The sequence below is a fragment of the Oculina patagonica genome, chromosome 6 (assembly GCF_052425735.1).
Source record: "Oculina patagonica isolate OP01 chromosome 6, crgOcupat, whole genome shotgun sequence".
NCBI lineage: Eukaryota > Metazoa > Cnidaria > Anthozoa > Scleractinia > Oculinidae > Oculina > Oculina patagonica.
The window spans coordinates 4942582-4953734 of NC_135763.1; the positions used below are offsets into that span (position 1 = coordinate 4942582).

The following is an 11153-nucleotide window of genomic DNA, read 5'->3' on the forward strand; positions in this document are numbered from 1 at the left end:
GACTGAGAGGTCGTCTTTTTTTGTTATTTTTAGCGGTTCCCGCGAATGCATTTTACTTCCTTGATTTAATCCTACTACATTTAACGAGTATCCTCGAAGAAACATGTTTTCCGTTTTAAAAAATTCATGCTTCGATCCTGAAAGCCATCCGATCGCTCCGAGAATGCTTATGGTTGGTTTTTTTTTCGCGTGTTCACTTTGAGTGGGCCCAGTATTTTTTTTTATGTTAGTGCCCAGGTTTCACGTATAAAAACACTCGGTAGCGCGCCTTGCATGTTCTTTTGAGGCACTGGCTAAAAAGAACTTGTGCGAAAAAATTCTTTTCCCGGGGACTTGGTTGGTTTTGGTCACGTACCCAGTGAAACGACATTTAAAATACTAGAGCTAAATTGGAGTTTCTTTCATGAAACCAACATCTCATTTTCTGTATCATTACACGTTTCAGCTATTTCTTAAAGCAAAAATGTTTCCCGCAAACCCATTAACGCGACTCCATTTTGTTCAGCAAACGATTGAGAAACTGATCTCGATCCAAGGCTCTCTCACCTTTGCCACTACTGTGGGAAGGGCAAATGCGTGTCTTAAGATCCACCGTCCGGTTGATAAAATCTCACCCAATACCGTAGAATTCTGGTTATAAGCCCTGGGCTTATACAACCTCGTAAGGGTTTTTGGGTGGGCTTATAAGCGGGGGGGCTTATATCCGGGTGGGCTTATAAGCGGAATGAAAAAAAACGTTTCAAAACGAGCCACAGGAGTGTTGATGGAAATACGTTTTTAAGTTAAAAACGCATAATAAAGCAACATTTAGCCCTATTCAGTACTGTCATCTGGTAGAGGGGGGCTTATAATCGGATGTATCTTTTTGTTTCCAGGATGATGGGCCTATAACCGGGGGGGGGGTTATAAGCGGGGGGGGGCTTATAACCGGAATTTTACGGTATAGTGATTTGACTGTGGTCGCCTTATAATTTGAGGAGGTTGTTTATGAAAGGTGGTCGCACGGAGGACTGTTTTTATCAAACGCGAGGGCTGTACGTACTGGGTGCATTGGTCTTGGGTCTTGACACTGTTGAAAGTACGAATAAAACGCAGTGAACTCCGTACTGTCAAGAGCTAGGAACTTTACTCTCCTTTTCAAAAGATAAACTAAAATAGTACACAGAGGGTCCAGAAAAAAATGGAGCGAAACTTCGCTGTTTGTTTGTTTGTTTATTGTTGTGTTTATTTACAAAATGAACGGTAAAAACGCTATGTTCCAGCTTCAAAACAATCCAATCTTGAGTTTCGAAGCTTTTGCCAATGGAAAAATAAAATCCTTTAAAAGGCTGATGAGCTCTTCTCTCACCTAAAACAAACAAATCAGTATATGATATACAGTAAAAACCCGCGTATAAGAACCTAACATTTAAGAACCTGTTAGGCTAAAATTTCATTTTTAAGCACCCTTCACATAAGAATCATTTTAGGCTAAAATTCTAAAACAGGTTCTTATTTTCAAAAAGAAAAAAAAAATCTTCTCAAAAATATAGAATTAAAAAATCTTCTCAAAAATATGCAGTGAAGGTTACAGTATAGGTTTGATTTTAACAGAATCAGATTAAAATAGTATAGTATTTTGCTTACCGAAGCCTCCAAGAATACTGTTATTGGACATTACAGACCAGATCATTTAACAATTCTACTTTATTTCTTGAACAAAAGTTAAGAACCTAATTAAGAACCTAGTTAGCCTAATTTTACCCTAAATACCATTTATATAAGAACCTGTTTAGGCTAACTTGAAAAAACCTAGGTTCTTATACGCGGGTTTTTGCTGTAGTACGTCGTAAAACCAACACCAAAAATGTCAAAGTAATCCCACCCGACCAGTTAGAACAAATGCAAGCAACGCAGTAAACCAATCAAGAAACTGAAGCATGCACCCGTGCTAAGCGCGGGAAAATGTACGAAGGCACTCGCGATTTGGTTTAGCCTGATTGATTAAAAAGAATGCAGGTTTGCTGTAATTGGTCAGGGCACGTTGCACGAGCGACCTAAGTTTGGGTGAACTTGAAACAGCAGTGAAAATGTTCTCCCAAATTTCCACTCGCGTTGCTGTATAGTAGTACGGACAACATTTTCTATTCTAAGGGGACAGATCAAGAACGTAATGGCTCTCCTGAAAATATCTAATTGCCGTAACCGTTCATCAGTAGGATGCCTAAAATGTGTGCAATTCCACAATTGGTTTCGGCTACATTTTAGGAGGAGCCACCCACGATGAGAGCACAGTTACAGACAAGACAAAATAATAAGGAAAATAACGTAAAATAATGTAAACCGTTAAATTACGAACTGAGCGCACACTAATATCACAATTAGACTACGAAGCGAGATTTTTACGAATAGTCAAGACAAGTCGAAGCGCAGCCGAGTTTACTATCGCTTATAGAAAAAGAAGAGGGCGAGTACCAGGATGATTGTTTTAGTAGAAGAAACTCTAAAGAATTACAGTCCAAAACCTGCAATTTTATATATTTTTAAGCCAAAAATCAAGAATAATTTTCTTTTTTAAGTGCAACGCGCGTACGATAGTGTTCTGTCAGCGAATAAAAATCAACTGGAAAACCAAGCAGATTCGCGGATGTCCAAAAGAACATGACTGAGTGTCTACTAGTCTTATAAATAGGAAGCAGTAGACTGTGCACACCTCTGAAATGTCTATCATCCTCCGCAGCTTTTGATCCCTCCATGTCCAGTCAAGAATCACATATTTTAATCGTGACGTTTTTAAGGAATCTGAAAGTTAAAAACGGGTGGAGTTTCGTAAAATATAAATCCAAGCGTTCAGAAAAGTCTACAGGCACTCAGCTTCTATGATTTGAATTTCCAGTAAAGGGGTAGGGGAGTAGGCTACAGTCGAAACTCTCCCAATAGAACACCCTTGGTCCAGAGCAAGTGTCTGCATTAGGAGAGGTGTCCGCTTATGGGAGATTAAAAATGACGTGTTTGTACATGGCAATAGGTGTCCGCTTACGGGAGGTGCAGGTTTGCAGAAGTTTCACTGTATAACAATATATCGAAGATTATAAAGGCGATCTTATGTAATGGTTTCCACACCTTTAGATAGCAAACAAAATGTCAGATAATCCTTGCCTCTAAAAAATAGACTAATGGAATTAGTGTGGACTCGCTGTTTCTTTCAGAGTTTTCTGTCTTGTTAAAAATAGGCGGTTTTTGTAAAATTTTAACAACACCATAGAAAAAAAATTAAGATCGCTTACCACTTTTTAGAAGCTTTAGAATACGACTAGGTGTTCCAATACCAAAATGAACCACATGTGACTCAAGAAATTCCTCTTGTTCTGACATCTAGGGAGATAAATGTTTTTTACAATTAAAAGTTTAATGTCTTGATCAATAAAGATTTCTTAAAGCATAAACAAGCGAAGATTAACGTTAAAAGCCGACGTTTCGGCGTCATCGTGACACCATTCTCAAGGCAAAGTGAATAAATAATGCGATATCAGTTGTTAATCAGAAGAAACAGTTTATACTAGTGATCTAATAATCACTGATTGGCCCTTCAGGATAAATAAAGTTTTTATTATTTTTATTATTTTTATTAAGATACTTAGAGTCATTTTTGGACGCACAAAATTTATACTTTCAAATTGACAGAAATCTCAAAATAATAGTTTTCTAAGCTAGAAAAAAGAAAACACCAAAGTAGCAAGAAGAAACTAAACAAGGATGGTTAATATGAAAAGGAACAATAAACTTAATTAACGTAATTTTGTGTTGTCATTAGCGTGGGACAAAAAAATGGCCCATGCCCATATTATTACGATGCACCGCTCTAGAGGTAGCTCTTTGAGCGCCTTTTTTTTAAAGAAAAATTGAAGTTGTTATCAGAAGTTATTTGTTATAAGGTGCGTAGATAGAAAGTTCCTTGCTCTCTTGTCTCCACCTCGGGATTTTTCTTCGCAAATCTTGTCTTTCCCATCCTTCTGCATGTTTAATTGTTTTTGTCTTGATCTATACGTGCTTGCTTTACTTTTCAAACAAATTTATAACGTTCAATAACATAGCATTACCTTCATGTGTTTGGCAAACAGTTTAACCGTTTTACACTTCCCTTTAAATTCTGCTGCTGACCTATAAATGGAAGGAAAAAGTACTTTCTTTTACCACAAAACGTCGTGCTGCATGCTTCAAACAAAACGTTGTGTTTGTGTTTTTCTGGTCAGTTTGCTTGTAAAATCACCTTGCTAGGTTTTGTATAACGCAACATAGCTCCTTAAACCATTTACAACCTTAATACGCACTTAACTTTCTAATACGACAACGTACTGACTTACAGTACCCCTCACCTATTGAGTTCTACAGCTCTAGTTGCTGCTGACGAAATAAATAGAAGCAAGGGTGACCCTTTATCGCCTCTCTTGTCCAGTTTGTTAACATGTCCTGTCCAGTGAGGAATAACTGAAATAAATCCAGTGGAAAGACATTAATGACATCCATTTTAACTCCAACCCACGAATCATTGATTAACAAACCTAAATCCCATACCGAAATATGTATCATGTCATTATTACTTTTGGGAGGCACGGTGGCCTAATGGTTATTGGTTTGTGCGCTGGACTCTGCATCGAGCGGTCCAGGTTCGAGCCCAAGCCGGGGTCGCTGTGTTGTGTTCCTGGGCAAGACACTTTACTCTCATAGTGCCTATCCACCCAGGTGTATAAATGAGTACCGGCGACATAATGCTGGGGGGAGGGTACCCTGCGATGGACTAGCATCCCATTCAGGGGGAAGTAGAAATATTCATAGCCGCTTTATATGCTACGGAAACCGGGATAAGCTTTGGCAGTGTGGGCCGCATGGCTTTTGGCTTCCTCCATTTTTGTTTTCATTATTACTTCATGTAAATCTCATTTTACCAGTAGAAGGATGACACCCAAGTTTTGCTCGCAAGCTCCATTGAGACCACAAGTCTTTTTCAAACACAGACAAGTGCATCATCCTGCATCATGGGGTACATTTTTTAGTGCTACATAATAAACATTTGGTGGGTAGCTATATCTGCATTCGGACCTAGGGGCCCATGACACAGGTGTTTATCTTTGCTTTCTGTGAAATGCAGTGAGTAGGAGTATTACTCAGGGCTCAAGACTAACGGTAGCCAACTAGCCAAAGGCTACTAAAATTAAGGGCTTGGCTACCAGGTTTAGCATCCCTACTAGCCATTTGGCTAGTGAAAAACTCGGAAAAGTCAACTGTTCTTGATAGAAATCAATATACCTGACTAGTGAAAAATTACTTTTGGCTAGTAAAATCTGACATGTCACTAGCCAGTAAACCAGGTAGTTAAAAAGTTAGTCTCAAGCCCTGATTACTACCTCCCCTCGGATGGAATGCTACTCCATTGTAAGGCTAGCCCTCAGTATTAAATTTGCCAGTGGCCATTTATACACTTGGGTGGAAAGAGGCTGTGCTGCGAGAGTAAAGAACTTCGCCCAAGAACACAACGCAATGATCCTGGCCGGGGCTTGAGCCCAGAGCATTTGCTCTATACAGTCCTGCACGTAAGCGGTAATCATTACGCCACTGCACCTCCCATGACAAAAAAATTTGGACAAATGTATTACATGTAAAAGCTACCCTGCATTTTTATTCAAGCATGCTCTTGTTAGTCAAGACAAACCTGTATTAAGATAAGGAAGGAGTTCATCTAAAGCACCAGTGTGGGTGGAATCATCTACCAAGCAACAGGAATCTGAAGAGAATTTTAAAAAATAAAGTGAGTTCACTGAAAATTACTGCACTAAAGAAATTATGTTTTGGATGTGGGAATGTGGCGCAAAAGGAAAGGGGCTACCGTAAACACCTGCAGATAAGCCACAACCTGAAATTAGCAACTACAATTTTTTTTTCATGCTATACCAAAATTGAAATACTTACTAAATTACTACTCTATGCCATTGATAGCATAATTGAAGAGCTTGGTGCAAGACTCTGTTAAGTGACATTTTTGGGTGATTTTTTTTTCTTCAAAAATGACTGGATTTTTGCATGTGCTTTTCAATTTAGTAGTGAAACATTCCATTGTAATTTTTTCGGCTGGTTGGGAATCTTTAAAAGCAACCCATTTGAACATTTACTACTGTTCACAGACAGGGTTGAGTTATTTCAAATAATATTATTACTGGTTCTTAACTACAGTGGAAAGTACTAATCATGCAATGGTCATACTGCACTTAGATAAGAAAATTATTGAATGAGCTTCACTTCAGGTCAAAAGCAAGTGGCTGTAATATGGTCCTTATTATAGGAAATTAACGATACATGTTATTAACGTGAATTTCAAAAATTCGCATAAATTTTATGTATGTTAACTTTTTTGCTATAAGCATTTGACCAGAACTTTTCCTTAATTTGCGTTAATTCTTATTACACGTAAATTTTGTTTGCGTTGTTAAAATGCCTTGTTATATTCCTATAATAAGGTAATGAGGTGCTTGTATAAAAGGGTTCTACTCTAGTATGAAACTAGTTCACTCCCACATAAGAATTCAAATGTTGACTGTCCAGTGAATGTTGGTGATACAAGGCTACTGATAATATCCTTCAGGATATTCTACATTCGCAATCTCACTGGTGACTGTTTTGATGCAGGAACAATAATTATTATTACACTAGCTTGGAAATTATTGATAGTTGTTGTACACTGTAATCTGTATTTTCTGGCATTTTCGTGCACTAATTTAAGATGCGCCTAATAAAAAAATAGTGGATTATTGTTTCTCCACAGTATTAACAAAATCAGCATTTTAGGCTATCTTAACTTCACCATTACCATCTATCATTACGTCTTCAAGTTCCAGTGTGGAAAGAGACCCTGCAGTACAGTCACAGAATGTTGTCCATAACAGCTTAGGTGCTTCAGGGCCATGAAATTCTGTGGTTATACTTTCAACCTGTAAAAATAACAATTGTGCACCCTCAATAGACAGACTCTTTAGTTCCAAAATTGAGCAGATACCGTATTTTCTCAAATAAACGCCCCCCGGCATTTATTTCAAACTTGGCTTCGTGAACCCGGCGTTTATTTGAAGCCGGCGTTTAATCGGGGCCCGACGTTTATTAACGAACTGCAATTTTCTGCCAATTTTTCAGATTGATTTATTGTTACCGATAATCAAGACCAAGGGGCAGTTTGTCAAGGCGGGACGATTTTTCTCTTCGTTCTGCCTTGAAAAAGTGTCCCTGGGTATCCAAAGGTGATTATTTCCCAAAGGTGCACTATAACGGATTGGATAGTTTATGTTGCAATCGAGATTTGTGACAAACAGAATATATTTACTTGTTAGCTTGACCTCAAATAAACGCCGGGACCTCGAACAAACGCCCCCGGCGTTTATTTAAAACTAGCAATTTTGACCCGGCGTTTATACAAGGCCGGCGTTTAATCGGGGTCCGGTGTTTAATCGAGAATATACGGTAATCATTTTATTCAACTCTGAGAGCTCACTGCTCTAACTACTTAGTCTTACTTCGCTTATTAATGGTAAGCTAGCGAGAGTTTTCCGAAACTGAGTGGCATTTTTGGCTATGATAAGACCTACTTGGAATGTGAACGGGGTTTATAGTAGTTCAAGTACCCTACTTTGTAACCTTGGAAATGACCTATCCTCAAAGAAGCCGAAGTACGCTCTCAAGTCTAGTTTTACCGTGCTCGAGTGCATGCTTACGCACTATCAAAACACTCGAAAGCGATAACACGTCAATCAACTTAACGGCGGGAAAAGCTTGTGCACGCAAACCTTCTTCACTGCAGATATATTTCGCTGTTTACTTTCCATATCCAAATTGTAATCCACAGCTTCTATAACTTCTGTGGACGAGGCCAAACCCAAGCTCTTCTTTTCAGTTGTGGTCTTTGTTGCTGTGAAAGTCTGCCATACACATAAGCAACATCCGACGATTTCGCCGACTAATTCTAAAGGCTTCCTCCATCATAGCAAAGCAATACATTTGTTGAAGCGTGAAAGACCACTGTTGCAAGAGTAGAAAGGTAAAAATCAAAATAAGGCATGCTATTCGAACGTTTCGAGGTCGCAAGGTGAAAGTTTGGGTGTCTTGTTATTTTCTTTGGCGGAGTTTGCCGCATAGTTTGATTGACAAGCTATCCCGCAAGTAGCATACTTTACAACTTAGTATGAACGCTTATCTTTAAAAGTTAGCACCAACCGTCTTAAGTACACTTAAGTTTTTATCGCACTTAAGGCCTACTTGGGCCCTAGTATGAACTCGCCTAATATGCTAAATGCACATCTTATACTTGGATGTCGATTGAAAGTTATACATGTAATTTAAGTACCCTTATTTACACCTGTATTACATACCTTGGGTTTTTTTCTCTTTTTCTTTGCTTTTCCTTTCTTTGCATTGTCACCATCAAGCTGTCAAGTTTATGTGACAAAATAGTCCCACAATTATGTTTGTATCAAGAGTTATGCTGGCTACATATTCTTATGATTACGATATATATATTTTAAATTCTATATGGTGTAGGAGGGCCACAGATGTGTTAAGTTTATGTGACAAAATATTTTTTTAGTCCCACAATATGTAAATGTGTGTATTAAGAGTTATGCCAGCTATATAAGTTATATAAGTTATTTTATAGTCTTCTGTTTATGATAACATCAGACATTAAGGGGTGGTGAATGGTGTAGGAGGGCCACATGTGTTTGTATTTTATTCTATTTGTGCTATGTACCCTCTTTAAATTTTAGTCTTTACCTACTTTGGAAAATAAATTCTGCTGAAAGCAGAAAACTTGACTTACAATTATAAAGGGTTCAAATACCCTAACTTTCCAAGAAATTGGATATTGCACTGAGATGGTCAAGTGGTGTAAGTGAGAGAGAATAGTTTGATGGTTCGAAACACACTGGGGTCAACAAAATTTTACAGACTCCACAAAAAAAGAGACATTGTGATAAAATTATGTTGAAATGTTTTTCTATGAAAAGTTTTAGCTCTGATCCAGTCACCTACATGTGTCATGTTAATACAGCCATATTTTTTTGGCCAGTTGGTATATTTAGCTTTATTATCTTACATATTGTCCATCATACACGAGCAGCAGTCACGAATAGAACTCAAGACTCGCAAACTTGTAGCAGGTATGTACATTATTGTATGGGGACATTCCATTTTTTATCTGCCCCCCCCCCCCCCTAAGGATGGCAGGTTTTTGCAAAGGGGGGATCAGATTTTTTCTTCAAACAAGCGGACAAAATTTGGACCGTTCGGAAATTTTTTCAAAGGTGCCAACAAACAATCAACCCTTCAGATTTTATTTTTCAAAAGGCACCGACAAGAAATGAGGGTTCAGATTCCTGTTATCCTTAAGGGGATGCGGATAAAAAATGGATTGTCCCATGACAAAGTGAAAGGTTATACCTAATTTTTGTCGAATTCATTCACATAAGGCTATATAGCTGCTCATCACTCTTAAATCTGAAATCTTGGTTTAAGACCAATTCTCAAATCCAATCATAGGATGAAAGTTGCATGCAATAGTGATTTTAATAGTTTATTTTAGAAGGCTGTTCTTGATTTTAAACGCCTGAATTTCAACCTTAAATTAAAAACTTAGTTTAAGGAAAATAAACTCTCATCCTTCGATTTGATTTGAGAAATTGTTCTTAAAACAAGATTTCAGGTTATTAAAAATTACTCACGTGTTTATCACTGTCCGTCTCAACACCCTTTTCTTTTCGCCGCTTCTTTCCCCCCTTTTCTTCATTTTCTTAACATAAAATTCATTGTTGCGGTTTCATTAGTTAACTTTATAAAAAGAAAACAAGGAGGATAATTTACAAAGCCAAATTTACCGAAATCCTCGTCTTTTTCTTCCAACCACCACTCGTCATCCAAAGCGTCCGCCATATTGATTCCAACAGGGAGGGACTGGGGAGAAGTCCTCATTCCCAATTCCCCCCGGTCGTGAAAAATTGCGCAGAAGAATTGGGGCAAGACTTTATCAAGGATCAAAATTTATGCTGGGCGTGACCTGCATAAGGCGTTCTTTTTTTCGCGGCGGGATAAAAGAAAACAAGGAACGCCTGATCGCAGGTTATGCTGGGCAAGTTAGTTTTATTTTTGCTCATTTATTATGCTTATTCAAGGTACAACCTGGAAGCGAGATGCGCATGCTTTTATGTTTAAGGATCAGCTTAGGGACGGACCATTATTTTCTTGGAGGGGGGGGGGGGGATGAAACATTTTCCTCTGCCAACTTTTTTTTTTGTTTATGCACCTCTGCAAACATTTTTTTCGAAATTCTTACAATTTTTTGTTATACATTTCGTGTTTGCAAACAATTTATTTTGTCTTTCCAGGTCCTGCAAACAATTTTTTTTTTCAATATTTTTCATAAAATAACGGTCCGTCCCTTATTAATTTTTAGTTTATTTATGGAGTTTCAAAGAAAAGCTTTGGGATCCTTTGGAGATGGCAAGGACTTTTGGGGATAAAGCTAGTGTGGAGAACTTTGATGAGGGCTCAATCACATTGAAGTTATATATTTCGAACTCAAAAATTGACATGTTCATACCCTGTGAGAGAAGGGCCAGCGCAGTACTTAAGATTTTTTGTCTGCGGGGGCAAACTCCGCTAAACTCCGCTGCGGGGGTAATCTCCGATATAGCTACAAGAAATAGCCCAACAAAATCAAACACTATGTTAGAAATTTAGTTTTTCTGGCAGGGACAACTGATTATGATGTTAATACTGTGGGTATGTTACAAAGAGTCGAAGAAATAGAAATGAATCTTCTTTAGATTCCTAAATATTACTGGAGACCGCGGCGCCAACTGCAAACCAAAACTAATTTTATTAGTCTCTTGAGCGTCTTGCTAAATTCACCAAAGTGGTGTTTGTAAAACATCTAGTCAAAGATTTAATGAACCGGTATAGGTATTAACATTGCTGTTAAAAGCAACTACGATCGATAGCAAAAACAGAATAAGAGAGTGCCATTCCGTGACAATTTGATAACTCAATTAATTAGTTCTTGTTTGTTGAATGAAAATTTACGTTGTGAATTAACCAAAATCTTTGTTGAACAAGTCTGACAGGACACAAATACTCCAGGT

The 11153-nt window shown here is 38.0% G+C and overlaps 1 protein-coding gene across 1 annotated transcript; it reads right to left on the reverse strand.

Annotated features, from left to right (window-relative positions):
• Positions 1-1197: 1197 nt before the first annotated feature.
• On the reverse strand, positions 1198-9975 carry LOC144656175 (protein CMSS1-like). The gene is made up of 10 exons (XM_078516414.1): positions 9891-9975; positions 9738-9805; positions 8391-8447; positions 6842-6962; positions 5690-5761; positions 4356-4467; positions 4080-4140; positions 3267-3354; positions 2693-2781; positions 1198-1348 (listed from the first exon to the last, which is right to left on the reverse strand). Exons 1-10 carry the CDS (start codon positions 9943-9945, stop codon positions 1265-1267), a joined length of 807 nt encoding a protein of 268 aa, XP_078372540.1. The 5' UTR covers positions 9946-9975; the 3' UTR covers positions 1198-1264.
• Between the last annotated feature and the right edge of the window lie 1178 nt (positions 9976-11153).

Coding starts and splice junctions, on each gene's coding strand:
- LOC144656175 (XM_078516414.1), bottom strand. CDS start 9,945: ATGGCGGACGCTTTGGATGACGAGTGGTGGTTGGAAGAAAAAGACGAG. Junction 9,806..9,890: donor AGAAAAAGACGAGGATTTCG/GTAAATTTGGCT, acceptor TTTTATGTTAAG/AAAATGAAGAAAAGGGGGGA. Junction 8,448..9,737: donor AGACGGACAGTGATAAACAC/GTGAGTAATTTT, acceptor TAAACTTGACAG/CTTGATGGTGACAATGCAAA.